This window comes from Triticum urartu, chromosome 3, assembly GCF_003073215.2.
Source record: "Triticum urartu cultivar G1812 chromosome 3, Tu2.1, whole genome shotgun sequence".
Classification (NCBI taxonomy): domain Eukaryota; kingdom Viridiplantae; phylum Streptophyta; class Magnoliopsida; order Poales; family Poaceae; genus Triticum; species Triticum urartu.
In genome coordinates this window covers 51,895,394-51,915,232 of record NC_053024.1, presented here as the reverse complement: position 1 = coordinate 51,915,232, position 19,839 = coordinate 51,895,394, and the positions used below count along the sequence as shown (strand labels likewise).

Genomic DNA, 19,839 nt, shown 5'->3' with positions numbered 1-19,839 from the left:
CTGAGATGTGCTTATGTTTTGAATGTTTGTGCTTGAATGTTGGTCTTAATTGAAACTGTCGTGAATCTATGTGCTTTGAGTGTTGCTGTTAATTGCTATTTTCTTTTTGGTGAGCAGATAGTGACCTTGCTGTCGTGCGAAAGAAGGTTGATGACTTTTATTACAGTGTAACTAGGCTTAGGAACGACCGTTCCAAGAGGTGAGTGCAGCTGCTCAACATTTACATCATCCATGTACCCCCTGTGAACTGCCTGTGGTTTCATAGCTGAACTTCTCAACTCTATGTACCTGAACTTCTTGTTTTTTTTTGCTTCTCTGGCGCTGAACTTCTGGCCTATTTTGTACTGTACTGCCTGTTGTGATATAGCTGAACTTCTGTGCTAACATGTGTTATGAACTTCCTGAGTTCCTACTGCTTAACTTGTTTTACTTTCTATTCGCTTGTTTTTAGATCAATGATTATGTTCCAAAACAAGGAGTGTGAAGCTTCTGTTCAAGAAGTCGCAATATCTTTTGGTCCTCGCGGAATGCTTACATCTAATGTGGCTGAGTGTGCACTCTATTATCTACGTGCGAAGTACCAGGGATCGGATAAACTCATCCTGCCGTATTGGGTTTGTGTAAGTCAACCATAGAGTGATTTCTTTTCTGTTTTGTTCCTTACCATTTTAGTTAAAACTTATTCGTCTCATTTTTGTATTTTTTTCATATGTTGGTGTTGTCTGCATTATTTTAGGACAAGATTTTCAGAGGTCAATTTGATTCCCGTGTGAGGAAGTACTTCATGGCGAGTGGTCCAGATAGCATGGATGCACATGATTTGGTTTGCAATATCTTGTTCTTTGCCTCTATATTAGTTTTGCAGTGCGATCCACTGTGTTAATATTTGTTTTATTTCTCTTTTGTACCATTCTGATATTAATTTTCATTTTTAATGATTCGTGTGTTTATGATGCTTCAGGTTGTTTTCCCTACTTTTGACCCGCCTGAGCTTCCTGCTTCCATGGGTGGTGTCGTTCATTGGGTGTCGGTGTTCCTTGACCTGAAGAATTCAAGGTTCCAGCTTCTCGATTCCTACTATGGACCAAAAGATGAATGTGCGGTACGACTGTTTCGACAGATGACCGACAACATCAAGAGGCTTTGGAAGGATGCCAGCAACGACAGGGAGACACCCTTCAGTCCTATTAGCATCGACAATTTCCCTCTGGATTGGATTGATGTCCCCCAGCAGCAAAACAAGTATGAGTTCGACTTTTTCTCTTTATCACATCTGTTTAACTGTAGTTGTACTTAAGCTGTGACGTGTTTAATTCATTGGCTTTCTTTTTCTGTCCTAACACTATTTCTTTTTACTTCGTTTGATGGCAGTATCGACTGCGGATTCTTCATGCTTACGAATGTTAATTCGTATCATGACGGGGTTCTTGCAAATTATTCCCATGAGAATATCGGGGATATCAGGAAGACGTGGCTGTACTCAATCGCTTCTTCTAACCTGTTTGAGACAGACTTCCAAGCTCTGTTTGGCTACTACACATGTAAGTATTTTGGAACTTGTACTGCTTACCTGCACTACATCTTTTATTCTACCTGAACTTCATATTTTTCTCTAAACTTGGACTTCTGCTTGAGGTCTGGCTGGGCTGCTGATTTCGGAAGGAGAGGAGCATTTTCTTTGTACATGAACTTCATTTCTATCTTTTTTAATTTTGCTTGTGTTTTTTTTTGCTTAAATGGACATGAGCATTTTCTTTTATAATTGAACTTCAGAGATGATGCCTTTCTATGGTTTTGTTAGCTGTAGTTGAATGATTTCCAGTTCATCGGTTTATCCTGAATTGTGCCTCTGGTTGTGCCTGAACTTCATTTAGTTTTTTACTGCAACTAATTTTTTTAGGTCAGCTTGAGTAGTAACCATGTCATCTTTATTAGTTGTACTGCACATTGTGATGTTCCTAAACTTTAGTTGTATTTTTAATGGTGATGTTTTCTCTTCCTTTTTTCTTTGACAGTGGATCCGTTGGAGTTGACCGATTACCACTACTCATTCCTCGGGTCACAAGAATACCAGCCTAGGGAGGAACCGATGAGTACAGCTCCGATAGAAGATGATAGACCTCGGACCCTCATTCCTTCCAAGTTGGGGAAGCGGGCTGGTGGTATTCGTGGTACTCCAAAAACCCCGTGCTACAGGAAGGCTGATGCAATCGAAGCAGCCGAAGCAGAAGTGATTTCGTTCGATGATGATTTTGAGAAGATTGATTACCCGAAGAATGTCAAATGTGCTGCTGGTACTGTTGCTGGTAGAGGTGGGAAGAATGCTGTCATCACCAGGAGGAAACCGGTAGTTGAGTCTGGGAACATAACTTCCTCCAAGAGAGCATCTAGATTTCCTTTGAAGTGCCGTTCTCCTATCGCTCCCCTGAAAAAATACAGTTACCCTCATCTATCCGACGCCCGAAAGTTGAAACAGTATGTGCTGAGTAAAGACGGTCTAGAGAAGTATTCTGACTGAGTTACCCTCATCTATCGCTCCCTTGCCTCTGGAGTTGTAGTGTCTGAACTTCTGTTGTTGTATTGTCTGAACTTCGGTTGTTGTAGTATCTGAACTTCTGTTTTATGTCTCCTCTTGCCTTTTGAGTTATAGTGTCTGAACTTCTGTTTGTTGTTGTATCTGAACTTCTAATATTTTTTTACCATCCTTTTGTATTCTGCAGGACAAGCTACTGCATGTTTACCATCCCTGCGAATGTGATTGACCTCACAGGACGTGTCCTTTATACGCTTTTCGGTGAAGGGCAGCAGATGGAAGGAGACATAATGGATTATCTCATAAATTTGTGGAAGGATAAGCCGGAGACCTCTGAGATATTCACTAGTGCTGACAGGGTTGTACTTAGTCCCTACTTTATACAGGTTTTAGTTCTTTGCACCCCTATCTCCTTTTTTTGCCTTAGTTTTTTTGTAGTGGCATCTGGGAGGTGTTTTAATTGTGTTTTGGTGAATGCACAGTACTGCCTGGAGTATGATTTCTATGCCGCAACAGTTCCAAAGTTTGATGCAAAAAAATCTGCTGGTCTCCTCCCAATGTTTGTTCGCAAGGAAGAAGACCTTCTTAACGCAAAGCTGGTTAGTTTTTAATAACTCTTTGCTTTTTTTAATTTCATGTGCATCCTTTTGCTGAGTTTGTCAAGAAGTTTTTGTTCATGCCGGCTCTTCAGTACATATGCTTTATAGTTTGTGTTCACCGGTCCTTTCATTCTTGGCAGGTTTTCTTGATTCTATTCAAGCCAATTGGCACAATGGCGCACTACAGTGTGTACATGGTGAATAGATATCGTGGGAGCATTGACATCCTTGATTCACTTTCTTACGATAATATGGAAACGTCATGATCGAGTTTCCACGGGGACTGCCAAAATATCGTGAGTGTTTCTTAGCCTGAACCTCCTTTCACATTCTCTTGTTTGACACGAAGTTTATTATGCCTTGTGTTGACAAAATATGTTGATGTCTCTGTTTTGGTAATACTGCTTGAACTGACTGTCATTTATAAGTTGAACTTCTGCTTTTTTGTTTAGGTGGATCTTATGCAAGTGTCGCCTTTTTATGTACCTGAACTTAACTATTTTGGTTAACATGTTTTTGACTTCATCTAATTTTGTTATTTCCGGCAGATGAAGAGATTTGTTGGGTTGCTCGAGGAGGTGTACGGCAAGGCTGCATACAAGGCGAGCAAGCAGCCTAACTGGGTGACTATTGCAAAGAGGCCGACTTTCATCGATGTTCCGAAGCAGAAGAGTAATGATTGTGGTTTCTTTGCCGTGAAGTTCAGCTCTTCGTATGATGGCGATGATATTGTTGAAGATTTTGGTGATGTGGAAGTATGTTCTGTCTTTTGTTCTTGTCTCATCATCCTTTGATTATTCTTGTGTGTTTTTGCTGAGACACTCCTGCTGTGGTTTTAGATATCCGTTACTAAACCATCGTTTTCACCTTTCTTTTGTTTGCAGGCTGCTGCAGATGACTGGAAGGCTGAGTTCATGCACACTCTGATTTTTAGCGAGAAGAATGAAGTCGTGGGTTCAGAGCTCCCTAAAGAGATCCAGTCCTTTGGCCTGTGAATTCGAAGCATTAGTTTCATCTGTAGTTTTGATTTCATACAGATTTTTAGGTTTGATAATGATTGGAACAATTCCGTAAAGATTTGGTTGTAAGAATGTTTTTAGTGATTTGTGTATCTATAGGTGTAGCACTATTACTTATGATATTGTGGAAAAATGCATTTGGTGTGAAGAATGATTTGGCTTTGTGAATTTCAATGTACTGCGTCGTTTTTCAGTATCCATGTGTTGAATGTTTTTACCCCAACAGATGTACCTGAACTTCTGCCTCGGTTTTGGTTTAGCTGCTTGATTTTTTTGTGTTGTTTATTTTCGGGCTCCCAACATATGATCGTAGACTTGAACTTCTGCTTTGAGATGTGGCTGGGCTGGTGGTTTCAGATGGAGAGGATATTTTGTGTTTGTGTAATGTATTGGTAATGTTCAACCCAACCAATATGTATGCTTTTGCCTAGAATCTATATTTTGTTTTTTTGTGTTTTTTTCAAGTGCAGACGTATTTCATATGTAAATCTGTGCAGAAATATTGTTGACGTTTCTTTATCTTTTTTGTCCGCATTGTACATGAACTTTTGCACGTATCCAAGCAGAACTTCACATTTGAACGCGTTGTCTTAGGCTTGCTAACCTTAGTTTATGCAGTGAAACTTTATTTTTTAAGCATATTTTTTCCTACATCGATTTTTATATACCAAAACTTCTTCTATAAGCTGACCTGAACTTCAATACTATATGATTATTTGCTAGTTGCACTTTTATGGAATACAACACGAGCACCTCCTGCCATAATATACCAGGACTTCTGCAGTAAGCTTACTTGAACTTCACAGTATATGTTTTTCATGTTTGTTCTTGCTTGCACTTCCATGCAATACATCACCAGCACATCACTTAATCCCATAACATACCAGGACTTCTGCAGTAATATTACTTGAACTTCACAGTGTATGTTTTTCATTTTATTACTGCTTGCTCTTTCATGCAGTACATCATCAGCACAGCACTTCATCTAATAACATACCAGGACTTCTGCAGTAATACTACGTGAACTTCACAGTGTGTGTTACCGGGACTTCTTTGAAAGTTCAACAATAAAAGGGGATGACATAATATTTCTGGACATTGACATGACATAAGTTTGCATTGTGTTAATTGACCTATTCTAACTGTTCATCAGCCCTGCGCTCCTCCTAGGCTTTGGTTGTATAGGTTTTTGCTTGACATGTACCTCTTCCTCTTCATCGTCCTCTTCCTCTTCCTCTTCCTCTTCATCGTCCTCTTCCTCTTCCTCTTCATCATCCTCTTCCTCTTTCTCTTCATCGTTCTCTTCTTCTTCGTCTTCCTCTTCTTCGACGGTGTCTTCGTCTTCCTCTTCCTCTTCCACCTCTTTCTTGTTGCTGGCTCTGGGTTTTGCTTTCTGTTTCTTCTATGGCTTTTTGCTTGTCTTTTCAGCATCTTCTCGCTTCGGGCATGTTCTTGCATTATGTGGTTCATACTCCTTGCATATGCTACAAAGTTTGGTGCTTGCTTTCTGTGGGTGTGGTCCCTTCTTTTGTTCCATAACTTTGGGTTGCTGTTTTTGAGATTGTGGTTGCTTGACCTCCTCGGCATTGTTTCTTTCCAAGAGTGTTGGACAGGTCAGCTTGTTGTGTCCCGCAACCTGGTTGCACACACTACATTTCCTGTGTCCAAGTGGCACTCCATTCTCATCGAGCACCACGACTCTTCCTGCAGGTGGTGCCTTTATTTGCGCTCTCTTGTCACTTTTCTTTGCTGCAGTATTTTTCTTCCTACCTTTTGTTTCAGAATACAGTGGCAGTTTCATCGTCTCTTGTTGTCGCTGCTCCATTGATTGGCCATCACCCTGCTTGCATTGGTTGGCTTCAGCGGCGGCGTTTAGCATTTCAGCTGCATAATAGTGAAGGTCATCTTCAATTTCAGCGTCCTCTTCAGCCATCCTTTCGTCAGCATCCGCTCGATTTGCTGAATGTATTGCATCAAGCTCTTCCACGAGCCTCTTGGGAACATAGTAGGCTCTGTCATACTGCTGATCACATCTCATCGCTTTCTTGTTAACCATCAAATTCAGCTGCAACAAGATGTCTTGCTTCGATAGCCTTGAGCTGCCATCCGATGCGGTTGTGTTGTAGTCCCTTTTATCAAAGGTTGGCTATGATTTTGCAGTCTTTGTGTACCGTTTGAGGATATACTTGTTTGGAAATTTGTCAGGCTTCAGGTAGTCCAGTATGTTCATGATGTGAAGGCAGAACAGGCCTGCATTTTGCGATGAATGCAGAATACATAGTTTGTGAGCCAGCAATGAGTTTCATAAATTTTGATATGATACTACTAGTCTAGCTATTTAATGAGTTTGTTTTCCCGCTCACCTGTGTGTGTCCAAAGCTTGCATTCTCACTCGTATATTTCATTGTCTGGGTCAGCTACAACCTGGAATTCATGCTTTGACCAGGAAAATCTTTCTTCATCATCATGGCCGGGCTTCTTGTGGTAGTACACAAGGTACTTAGTGGACTCTACTGTACGCTTTGCGCGAAATAGCGTGGCTTTTCTCATCCTATTCCTCATCTCGGTGTACACGGCTCTCGTGTACTTGATAGACATGTCTTCCTCGTAGCCGTAAGTTGTCTTTGTCACAGGATTGGTCTGCACATGTCAAAAAGTAAGATATTAGTCGAAGCAGAATCATATGGGTTTCATTTTTTAAAATTCAAAGTGCACATGTTGAAGGTAAACATAACATGATGGTGGTGTTTTGTACTTGTCATCATACCATGCTAGTCATTGTTTGCTCGTTCTCCTTCTGCATCCGAGTTTGTATGCAAGCATTGACCCGCCTAGCAAACTTGTGTAGGTTCTGGGTCCCCTTGACAAACCCTTTCTTTAGCACGTGGTTCATGCTCTCGCTTCATTGTGTGGAAGTCATTCTAGCACAGAAAATGTTCTTGTAATATGCTGAAATCCACATCTTCCGATCACACCAGAGCTGCATCATCATCTGGTCGTTCTCCAGGTGGTACTTGTGCACGAGTTCAGCCCAGGCATCTTCAAACTCTGTTGCCATCAGCGGCCAGTTCAATATAGTTGTGAACTCCTCTTTGAATGTTTTATACTTTTTGTACAGCAACGTGAGGTATTCCCTGTACTTCTTCAATATGTGCCAACGGCATAGCTTGTGGACGGTGTTTGGAAATGATTGTGGTATAGCTTTCGCCATCGATGGGCACTGGTCTGATTGAATTAAAAAAAATGAAACTTGATTTTTTTTGTACTGATGGTGAACTTATGTTGCACAAGTAATTGAACTTCACATCTAGTAGTATGGCTATCTAAGAATGTCACATGTATTTTTTTCTTACAGCAGTGTTGCTGAACTTCTGTGGTACCAGTGCTTGAACTTCACAGTTAGTAGTATGACAAACTAGTAGTGTCAGACTCAAAAATTTTCTTACAACAGTGTTGTTGAACTTGCTGTGGTAGCAGTGATTGAACTTCACATAAATAACTATGTTTTTCTGAACATTCTACATATTTTTATCTAACAGCTTCGTCCTTGAACTTCTATGATTCATGTACTTGAACTTCACATTCATAACTAATTTTTTTCTAAACATGTGACAGATAATTTTGCTTTCTTGTATTGTTAGTTGGACTTCTGTGCTAACAGTGGTTGAACTGCATTTTTTACATATTTTTCAGAAAAAACAAATGTACCCAATCAACTGAGACCCATAGACTGAAAAAGATGATGAAACTTAAGGAGTTTTTTTTGAATTCACCTGTTAGAATGCAAGTTGGGTGCTTGTTGTTCATGCACCGTAGAAATGTACCGAACAGCCACTTGAATGACCTTGCATCTTCGTCTCTTATCAGGGCAACGGCAAATATCGTTGAGTGCAAGTGATGGTTTGTTCCAACAAACACTCCCAGGGGCATATGAAATCAATTTGTCTTGTAAGTCGTGTCAAATGTTACGCAATCGCCGAAGTCTTGATAGGCTCCTCGGCAGCTTGCATTGGACCAGAAAATGTTTTTAATTGACTTGTCCTTGTCCACTTGGATGTCATAGAAAAACTCATCATTTATTGCCTTCATGTCTTTGAAGAATGAAACAAGTTTTAATACATCATCCAAATCATCTTTCCTTGCATTCATGGCTTTCCTACAAATCACACGCCAACATGCATTTGTTATTTTTGCTATCAAAGGGGTTGTGAGCTAGGATGCTATTTTACATTGCAGCATGTGGGTGTTTGAATACTTACTGGTTTAGCAGGTCTCGTCCGGTCATGCTTAGGAAGTAGCTTCCATCTTCATTTTCAGATAGCATGGACATGATTGTTGTGTGCTTGACATCATGGTACTGCAGGAGCTTTACATACTCCAGAATAGTGGGGTCATAATTCTTGTGTGAGTGCAAGAATACCAGCATGTCATCAGTTTGCATGAGCTGGTGATTATGATTGTACTCAATGTCCACTGCCACGCATGTGCCATCCTCCTGCACCTTCACCCTCATTCTTGGATTGCAGCCCGTCCTCTGCGATGTTTTGTTTCGCTTCCTGTTGGCCTCTGAAACAGAAGATGTGTGTATCCCTTGGAAGGCGCAAACAAAATACTTGTGGTTGTCATTTCCACCCGTCTTCCTGATTCCAAAACCAGCGTGCTTGGCGTATCTGTTATAAAATTCCCTTGCTTTCTCTACATCTTTGAATCGCATCTTTAGTCTTGGTATTAGATAATCCAGTAGATCCGTCGTCTGTAGAAAAAGAAAAAAATAATCCAAATAGCATGTTAAAATGCAATTTTATGAACTTGTTATTCTGGAGGGAGAAGAAAATGTGCAGATAATACAAGATGCGTATATAAATATATTTTTGTTTCACTTACATGCGTGTATGATCGCAACTCCGCTGGTGTCTGCTGTTGTCCCTCTGGGATGGGGCATGGCGGAGTAATCATAGCAGGATGCAGCAGTGGATCACGAGGAGGAAGGAGGGCTAAAGATGGCCTCTCTCTTGTTTGCGTCCTTTTTGCTTGAGGTGGTTGTGGAGGTATTGCGATCCTGGTCTTGGTTTGCTCTTTTGTTTTGTGAAGCAATCCATCTACCTTATGCCCCGTAGAATTCTGACTTGTAGGAGCAGCAGCAGGATCAAACAGTGGTAGTGTGCAGATCACTCTCCTCCGCGTGTGTGTTGCTGTTGGATTTGTCCTGGGATCCAGTTTAGTTGCTTCGCTTTGGCATTAATGAGGCACACCAGGATAACCTCCAAAGTTACACGCAGGACTTGAGCTAACCCCCTCCTCCATCGGCGTGCTTAGGAGTTTGCTGGTGGATACAAAGAATCCGCGGGGGATTTCCGGCGTCACCCAATTAGGTGGAGGCGCAAAGCTGTGCGGATAGGGCTGTGACCCAGCATCTTGGAAGTATCCGTGTGTTTCGGGTGTCATCCATTTTTGGTCTGGAGCAGGTTGGTATTGGTGTTGGTGCGTTTGAGGTGTGACCCATTGAGGGGGTGGTGCAACGCGTACAGGCTTTGGATTGTGTACTTGCTGCTAGGAACTTCTAAGCTTCTTCATGCGTCTCTCGTCTTGCTGACATAAAAGAAAAAAATGTCTATTAGCACACAAGTTATATCTGCATATACCTTTGTAACTGAACTTAGCATTATTCACAGCCTGAACTTCTCTATATAAAAGTGGTGAGAGCCATCACACTATGCACTGAGCTAAGCATCTGTCAACGCCTTTGTACCTGAACTGAGCACCCTTCACAGAATGAACTTCACATCATGTTTTTCAATTCTACAATATTTTGATTACTTATATGTACCTGAACTAAGCACTCTCCACAACCTGAACTTCTTGTTTTGCAAAGGGGAAATACTGTCTACAGTTAAAAAACCTGGACCTTCATGAGTTTTTGAATGGGTGGACTGCTAGTGCATACCAACCTGACCTTCATGTCATATCACATGCATGTTCTATTTTCCTTTTTTTTTGCACAGAACCAGACACATAGCAACCTGAACTCTAGCACACTTACTAGTTGAACTTCACATGGCTTTTTGCACATGTGAATGTGAATGCAGGCAGATTTTATAGTGTTTGTAGCCTGGACTGAGGCTCACATACTACCTGAACTTCACATGCCTGTAAGCAGGCAGTCAGATTTTACAATACTGTTTTGTAGCCTGGACTGAGGCTCATACACTACCAGAACTTCACATGGTTGTAAGTAGGCAGGCAGATTTTAAAAAAGTTGTTGTAGCCTGGACTAATGCTCACACACCACCTGAACTTCACATAGCTGTAAGCAAATAACAAACCGAAGGAAGGAAGAAGTTCAACCATACCCTGGCTAGAAGGTCGGCCAACCTTTTTCCAGCAGCTGATAGGCCAGCTTGAGAACAATTCGTCGTGGAGGTATGAGAGGAATTCGATGGAAATCCATGTCTTGCAGGGGGCGCGAAGTTCATCTGCACGAAGCAAGAAGATCAGAGAAGGCAAGATTGAGGAAGAAGGCAAGATCAGGGAGGAAATTCATATACCGTTCTTAGATTTGAAGGCGCCGCCGATGCGGCCTCCACCGCCGAGATGCTTCCTTGGGTGCATTGTTTGCCGTAGGTTGCGCCTTGGCCGCCACGAGCACTGCCAAGCCGTCTGGCGGCGACGATGGACCGAGGATGAGGCTTCCGGAAGTCCATGGCGGCCGTTCGTCGCAGAAATCCGGCGGCTTCGCCGGCTCCGCCGGCTCCAGGCGACGCGGGCTCCCTCGCGCCGGCGTCCGCCGTCGCTCGCTCGCCCGTGCCGACGGTCGGGCAGGAGGTGGAGTCGGAGGGGGCGGAGCTCGATCCAGTCGGCCAGGATCTGGAGAAGGAAGGAGGCGCTGGATCCGGCAGATTTTCGGCGGCGAATCACGGCGGAGATCGAGGGGAGGAGCGGCGAGGAGGGGGTTGGGGAGGGGCGGCTCGATTGAGATCGGGGGTCCAGGTGGGATTCTGTCGGGATCGGGGTCCAGGTGGGATTCTGTCGGGCTGGGCCGGCAGTTCAGGGAAGTTCGGGAACCTGTCTTCGGGCTCTATATAGGGCTGCTGTGATCCAAATAGTTATTCTAATCCTGGGATTAGAATAGTGCCACTCTATATATATATATGACACATCAGTAGGTCACACTAGTATAGAGCCTTAACAGCAGCAAATATGGTATTCACAAACCTTTTTCATCACGAGCTCCTTTGCAGCTTCCATTGTGCTTTCTCCAGCCATTCCAGCTGTTAGGTGCTCTGCTCCTAGATTTGAGGTCATAATGATGATAGTATTCTTGAAATCTACGGTCCGGCCTTTGCCATCAGTCAGAACACCATCATCAAGAAGTTGAATAAAAACGTTCAACACCAAGGGATCTGCCTTCTCCACCTCGTCAAAAAGGATGACACTATATGGGCGCCTCCTCACTATTTCAGTCAGTTGTCCACCATCATCATAGCCAATGCAGCTTTAAGAAGTTATAAAAGAAGCATTAACATCAGTCAAATGAAAGATCCGTACTGATATCATAACGTAATGAGCATACAATATACAAAGTAAACCTTGGTGCAGCTCCAATTAGGCGCGCCACAGCTCCAAACCCAACATATTCAGACATGTCAATGCGAACCAACATTTTCTCACTGTCGAATAGCTGCTCGGCAAGAGCTTTTGCAAGCTCTGTCTTTCCAACACCAGTCAATCCTAAGAAGAGGAACGAGCCTATGGGTTGGCCAGGCTGATCAAGGCCAGCCCTGGAACGTAAGACTGCTTCTGCAACCAGATTTACCGCTTCATCCTGGCCAACAACTCGCTCATGAAGTCTATCCGCTAGGTGGATTAACCTATCCTTCTCCTCTTGATCAAGCGTAGAGACAGGAATTCCGGTGCATCGGCTCACATCCTTCAAATGACAAAGTTAGAGTTTGCATGAAAAACACATCTCATTGATCGAAATGGTACACAAAAGTCATTTGGAAGAGAATGCTCACTTGTGCGACATGATTTGGTGCAACAATTGCTTTCTTCACATTGTCCTTTTCCTTTTCTTGACTGTCATTCTGCATCATTTTCTTTGCAGTAGCACACGCCGCATCAATCAGATCAATAGCCTTATCAGGAAACTGACGACCTACAAATACATCCAGCGATAAAACCCATTAACATTGTACTACAACATATAGCCATTCTTGCCACTGACAAGTGCAACTCGGCAGAGAAGAAACATTGCAGTTCAGGTTACCCCATCAATTTATAGTTTTATACATATGACTGTCACGGATTAATTAGAACCTTAAAAAGATTCATAGATTATTTCAACTTCAAGTATCCAAGGTAACATAACATAGTTACTCCATGGTGCTCTAATGTGATCATTCTTGCCCTTGAAGTGCACATCATAACCTTCACGTAGATAGAAAATTTAACACATGGGCTAGTAAACCTTAACAAGGATGGGCACATGAGCTAGTAAACCTCAACAAGGATAGGCACATGAGCTAGTAGACCTCAACAGGGATGGGCATCTGACCATGACCAATTAAGCATGCATTTCTTTTTCTTTCTTTTTGTCATACTCCCTCTGTATCAAAATACAAGACGTTTTTTGACACTATGACAGTGTCAAAAAACATCTTATGTTTTGATACGGAGGGAGTACTTCCTAAGTAGCTAGGTGAGGTTATGCTTCTACTGATCACCTCAAGAAACAATACGAGTAAATTAATTCCTCACCAGTGATGTAGTGGCCAGCGAGCTCTGCAGCAGCAACAATAGCGGCATCTTGGATTTCCAAGCTATGGTGCCGTTCATACTGCTGCTTTATGCCCCGCAGAATGGCAATGGTCGCCTGCGTGCTCGGTTCTTCAATATGCACCTTCTGGAACCGTCGTTCGAGCGCTGCATCCTTCTCAATGTACTTGCGATAGTCATCAAAAGTTGTCGCGCCCACACATCGGATACGACCACGGGCCAACGCGGGTTTCGGAATATTAGCAGCATCATTGCTTCCCCATTTATCACCGGCGCCAATCAGCATGTGCATCTCGTCGATGAAGAGAATTATATTGCCGCCCGAATTCTCCGCCTTCTTTATCATGGTCTTCAAACGGCTTTCAAACATGAGAAAATTCCTTATATAACACTGTTTTAAATATTGGTTCCCTATTTAACACTAAAAAAAATTCTTCCCTAAATAACACCAAGTGTAATTTTTTTTACCTTTCTAACACTTCCGTCAAGTTCGTTAGCATATGTCGTTAAGATCTGGATTGACTGATGTCAGTATTTTCTCGTTGGACGAAATTACCCTTTGAGGAAAAAGAAAAACAGAGACCAACCCGTTCTCTCTATTCTCTCCCGACCCGACTCTTCTCATCCCCTTTCTTCCCAACCCTAGAGGCGGCGGCGGCGGCGAACCTCCCAGGCTTAGCGGCGGCGGAGGGCTATGGATGGCGGCAGTTCTGCGGATGGAGACGACGCCGCGGATGACGGCCATGGCGCGGCTGCGAACGACGGCCATGGCGCGGCTGCGGACGTGCCATGGCTTGCCGATGGCGCCGGCGGGGCTGAGGTCAGGTCAATCCAGGGCGTCGGGCTAGCCTCGGGTTGCGGTGGGGTTGAGCCAGCATCGGGCCAGGCCGGAGACTCGGCTACAGCTGGCTCGGGCCTGGCCGGTGGCTCGGCTGTAGCTGGCTCGGGCCAGGGCGCGGCAGTGGCTGGGGTCTCCGACGAGGGCACGGCTGGGTCGTTCTTGGCAGCAGCTTCAGGCCAGGGCGGTACTCAGTTGCCGCCAGCAACATGGGCGTGTCCAGATGGGTAAGGGCCAGTCCATCTAGTAGCAATTATCATGATTGTGCTAGTTTGTGTAGCTGTGTATTTGAGGAAGAGATCTTTTCACTTAATTTCGGTTGATGATCAGATTGTCTAGCAATACTCATGCATAGGTTTAAAGCAAAGTTTAAAGTTGTCTTTTTAATTCACAGGATGGATCCAAATTCGAGTTATTTTCTCAAAATTAAATTGTTTGGCAATCCAAAGAAAGCTCGAAAGGACATAAGATGTTTTTGTTTTGAGAAGGTCATCGATTGTGACTTGACAAATTATAAGGATTTGGTCGAGTCAATTGTAGAGCAGTACCCGCCACGTTATTTGGAAGTTGCACATGTGCAATATTATGACTATGCTCTTAAAAACTGTCCAGAAGTAAAATCTGACCAAGATTTGATGATTATGTTTGAAAAACACTCGGAGACAAAGGTGCTGCATATGATTATTGCATATTGTGATCCCTCGGAGCCATATGAGCCTATCACTGAGTGGGATGAACCTAACAGCAATATAGAACATGAGGATGATACTTACCTTCGCAACCCAAACATGAGAATGAGCATGTTGGTGTTGATGAGGAGAATATGTATGAAGTGGACGAACCTATGCCCTTAGATGTGGTTCTTTGTCCTAATAAAGAAAAGGATGATGAAGTAGAGGAGGATGAGGAGTTGCATGAGGCAGAGCATACTCCACATGTAGAGTATGACAAATTAGACCCTCCAATGACAAAAGGCTTTACATATCCCAGCATGAAAGAGTTCAAGTTGGCACTTTCTCAGCATGCAATCAAACATGAATTTGAGTATAACACCGAGTATAGTACACCTCGTCGGTTTAGGGGCTATTGTTCAAGACGAGATGCTGATAATTGTCCATGGAGGATACATGCTTCTACAACGGAGGATAAGTGTACCGTAATGGTAATTGTTTAACTCTATTCATTTGTGAACATTTATTGCATAATTGTCAAGTGTTTTTAGCTAATTACCTCTATCTCTCTTTTTAAGGTGAAGAAAAACCCATGTGGTCATGATTGCTCTAGTACAAGAAGGAAAAAAGAAGATGAAGAATGCAACCAAGTATTGGATATGTGATAAGGTGAAGGATTGGCTGATTGAAGATGCTACTCTCGGAGCGAAGGCATTGCGCAAAAAGATTAAAGAACACCACAAGGTTGACATCCACTACAAGAGGGTATATATGGGTAAGAAGCTAGCTCTGAAAGAACTATATGGTGATTGGGATAGCAGCTTTGACAATTTGTATAGGTTTAAATCACAAGTTGAAATCTCTTGCCCTGGTAGCATAGTGCAGATTGATCATTACATTATAAAAGAAAAAATCAGGTTTAGAAGGTTCTTCTTTGCTTTGAAACCTTGCATAGATGGATTCCTTAGTGGTTGCAGACCGTATTTGGCAGTAGATAGCACATTCTTAATAGGCAGGTTTAAGGGGCAGCTTGCCAGTGCTACCGCTGTAGATGGCCATAATTGGATGTATCCACTTTGTTTTGGAATTTTCGATTCTGAAACAAATGAGAACTGGATCTGGTTCATGCAATTGCTTAGGCAAGCCATAGGGTCGCCAAGGGGTTTAGCCATAAGCACTGATGTTGGGCAGGCGGTGATGACAGGGGTAAAGGATGTTTTCCCAGAGGTAGAACATAGGGAATGCATGTTTCACTTGGTGTCAAACTTCAAGAAAAAGTATAACGGAAAGGTATTTGATGACCATCTTTGGGCTGTTGCTTACTCATGGAACAAGTATATATTTGAGAAAAAATGGGTTGCAATGGAGACAGCAAAGCCAGCGGCAACTACATATCTTAGGAAGTGGCACACTAGGTTGTGGACTAGGAGTCAGTTCTCAACCATTTGTAAGGTGGACTATGTAACCAACAACCTGGCAGAGTGCTTCAATAAATGGATTAAGCACCACAAGTCCTTGAACTTGGATGACTTAATGGACAAGCTTAGGCAGATGATTATGATCATGTGGAATCGAAGGAGAAAAGTAGCAAAGAAGTTAGCTGGCTTATTAATTTTGCCCCACATAATGAAGAAGTTGAATGCAAAGAGTAGAGAGTTAAACTTGGAGGTGGTAGAAAGCTCGGAAGAAGTTGCTGAAGTTACTCAATTGGGAGGCAGCGGGTTTAGGTTTGTCGTCAACTTGCATGGCAACACATGTTCTTGTAGACAATGGCAAGTTTCTGGCCTTCCTTGCAAGCATGCTCTAGCATTCATCATATCACTTGTCAATGCACATATACAGAATTATGTGGACTCGTATTACTCCATTGACAAGTTTAGGGCAGCTTATGGTCAACTAATCCCTTCTATGTGTGACAAGACCCAGTGGCCTGAATCTAACCATGGATTCTTCATGCATCCACCCTTGTTAAAAGCTGTAGCTGGTCGGCCCCAAACTGAGAGGCATAAGGGTTGTGGTGAGAAAAAGAGGAAAAGTGGCCAGCACGTGTGCCCTATTTGCAAGGAATACGGGCACCATTGGCATACGTGCAAGAAGGGTAACAAAGATGACATTGCTGCTTTCATGGCTATGAGGTAATCTACTATCCATTCTACTCTCCTATTGCATGTTAACTACTTTCTTGCATTATTGTTTTGTAATCACCTATGAATGTTCACTACTTTCTCATTTCTCGTGTAGAGAACCACCAAAGAAGAGGAGGAAGACTATTAAAACATCCGAATCATCCATTGTGCCAAGAGGTGATGACGCGCCGGCAGCCGCTATGTATTTTCCACCAAGGTTACCGATTCTACACCAATGCTTGTTCCAAATGATAACTGAGTTTTTATTTGTGCCAAACGAAAACTGAGTTCGATTTGTATGTATTCATGTAATCCATAGCCAAAACTTGGAAACTACAACCAAGAAGAAGGGAAAGCATAACCAAACATTGGAGACTACAAACAAGAAAAATGCAAAAGGGGGGAAAAGGTGACCTTTTCTATTTTTGGATTTTAATATCACATATTATGCATAGTTGATATTGTTATTTGCTGCCATACATGTATCAAATATATCCATATGTATTGTTGTCATACATGCACTAAAATAATTTGACAGCCATGTTGTTATTTTAAGGGCCACAAGGAAGATGGAGCTTGCTAAAAAGGATCAAAACAATCCGATGGTGCCATTTGACAGCCCTACAATGGGCACTAGAAGCAAAAAAGCTTACCCAACTAGCCCTGCAATGGGCACAAGAAGCAAAAGGCGGCTCAGCTTGTGAACTTCTTTCACTTAATGTCACTTTTGTTGCTGCTCATGTCATGTTGTGTGGACTTGGAGTAATGTATGTGAACCTGGGTATGATGTGAGCCACTTTTGGGTTGCTAATATGATGTATGTGTGGACTTGGAGTAGTATGTGAACCTGGGTATGATGTGAGCCACTTTTGGGTTGCTAATATGATGTATGTGTGGACTAGTAATGTATGTGAACCTGGGCATGATGTGAGCCACTTTTGGGTTGCTAATATGATGTATACGTATGATGTATGTGAGTCATATATGTGTACTTGGATGTGAGTCTGGATGTATATGGAGTGTCTCGTGCCATTGGCAAATTTGAAAGGTGTGTGTTGAACAATATACATATGAATTGTGTCATAGGCTATGCCCAATTTTGAATTAAATTTTAAAATAAAAAACTGTCCAGAATTGCATGTTTACAAGAAAAGTTCTGCCCAGTTTTGCAATTAACAGCAGGAAAAAGTTATTGATCCCCATGTGAATGATTTTGATCACAAGTTGCATTAGGGGTAAGATCGTCTTTTCATGTGCCATTTAACACCGTTAGTACTCAAAATAGACGGAAGTGTCACAAAGGGAACAAATTTTAACATTGTTGTTAGATAAGGAAGAAAAAGTTTTACGATGTTAAATATGGCACAAAAATTTAAGCGAGTGTTAAATAAGGAATTCTCTCTTCAAACATACCACGCAGTACAGTGCCGGCCACCATGGCCCCCAGATCAACCTCCACGACACGTGCCTTGGAAAGCTCGGCAGGGACCTTCCCAGCAGCAATCCGCTGCGCGAGGCCCTCGGCGATGGCCGTCTTGCCAACCCCTGGGGCTCCGACGAGTGCCACACAATTCTTGGTCTTGCAGCAGAGAATGGAGACGACACTGTCGATCTCGTCATCCCGGCCGACCACCGGGCCGCTTGTCTTGCCGTTCATGTAGCGTCCGTAGGTGCGCAGACATGACTTGCGCGCGTAGTAGCTCCAAGCTGCCCAACAGAGACCAACAGCTGCTCCAAGGCAGACTACAGGTTCGATCTGTCGCCACACCCTGTACATATGACTCTGGGTGCCTTAGTCATGGTCCCCAGCAGCGGATCGAAGGTTCCGGTCCTTCCCATACCTGACCAAAAGCCCTGATCTGAACAAGGAAAAAGATTGCATTACTTCATGATCGAGATGACTTGTTGTAAATGATCAAACTTCATATTGCATACAGCCATACACGGTATATTTCTTAATGCAAGATAACCAGTGCAAAATTTTAACTTTGAGAGAATGAAAGAAAGATAATTCTTCTTTTAGCTTAAATATGGAGTCACCATGCGATTATGCTTGTTCCTCTTGATCTTGATTGAACTGAAGTAGCAAAATCGGGACTCGAGATCAAATGGGGGGAAAAGTTCCCCTTTTTAAGTAAGATAAGAAGAAGACAGGAAAAATTTACCTCTTCTCAAGTCCTCCAAGCACTGCGGCGCCCCTCCGCCGCTGCTCGGCGCCCACCCTGAATCCCTCGTCGGCTCGATCTGGTCAGGCGCGCTTCGACCGGCGCCACTCGAATCCCAGTCACCTTTCGCCGCTCCGCCGATGGCCTAGAGCCGCCGTGTTCACGATCTATATATTGAATGAATTTGAGATACAGAGGTAGCAGAGGAAGAGAGAGAGGGAGCAGAAGAAGAGAGACCTGGCCTGGTGCGCTCCGGCCGGCGCTGCCTCGAGTCCCTGTCCAACCCTCGCCCTGGTCGCCTACGCTCCGGCAGCAGGTGCCGCTCGAGTCCGACCCACCAATTAACGCCTTGAAGCTCATGTGGGCCCTGCCGCAACTGGGCCTCCAGGTTTTTTTTCTCTTCTTTTTTTGAACGGAGAAAGGCACCCCATGGTGCCAACTTCATTCAACTCTTGATCAAAAAAAAAACTTCATTCAACTCAGTATAGTAGCAGTGTACAACATGAATTGCAACTCCCTGAATGTTACAAGTAGACAAAGTGGAGATGACATGGCAAGTTGAGTGAGAATGAGCTGAATAACAACTAAAAACAGGTCCCGTGGATCTGGTCAGAACCTGATGAGCTACACTGTGGGATATCCCATTGATTTCCCTGAATATATGGAACATGTGCCATTGTAACTCTCGAGTGGTGTCGTAGAACTCTGCAACGAGCTTTGTGATCGACCAAGGAATCGCATCAGCTAATACATTTTTTCTTGTTGTTGCTTTAGCCAAAGAGAGATTATCAGTGAGGAAGATAGGTTGGCTAATCTACAAAAGTTGTGTCACCCTCGTAGCAAGTACAAGAGCATGTGCTTCTGCTTGTAATGGAGAAAAGGTGAGCTAGGTCGAGACTTGAATGTAGACTTGCATGCTCCTTTGATCCTGGAAAAATTTAAGAAAGACACCAATATCCGTGGTTGTTTGTTCATGCGTTAGACTTGGGATCTTTGTGCATTCGAAAGAAGCATCAAAATAATTTTTTGCCCCAGAAATAAGAAGATATGTCCTAATAGTGTGTCCCTATAGAGGCAAAAGAGTGGATTTGCTGGAGAGAAGAAGTCTTTTGC

At 43.1% G+C, this 19,839-nt stretch overlaps 1 protein-coding gene across 1 annotated transcript in view; it reads right to left on the bottom strand.

Annotated features, from left to right (window-relative positions):
• LOC125547915 (chaperone protein ClpB1-like) overlaps positions 1–18,893 on the bottom strand; it is a 44,140-nt gene extending 25,247 nt beyond the window's left edge. The window contains exons 1-6 of the mRNA XM_048711651.1: positions 18,727–18,893; positions 17,971–18,420; positions 12,909–13,306; positions 12,167–12,306; positions 11,738–12,078; positions 11,364–11,643 (exon numbers count right to left, since the gene is read on the bottom strand). Coding sequence (XP_048567608.1) covers positions 11,364–11,643; positions 11,738–12,078; positions 12,167–12,306; positions 12,909–13,306; positions 17,971–18,338 — 1,527 coding nt within the window. The 5' untranslated portion in view covers positions 18,339–18,420; positions 18,727–18,893. The remainder of the gene's footprint in view (positions 1–11,363; positions 11,644–11,737; positions 12,079–12,166; positions 12,307–12,908; positions 13,307–17,970; positions 18,421–18,726) is intronic.
• Between the last annotated feature and the right edge of the window lie 946 nt (positions 18,894–19,839).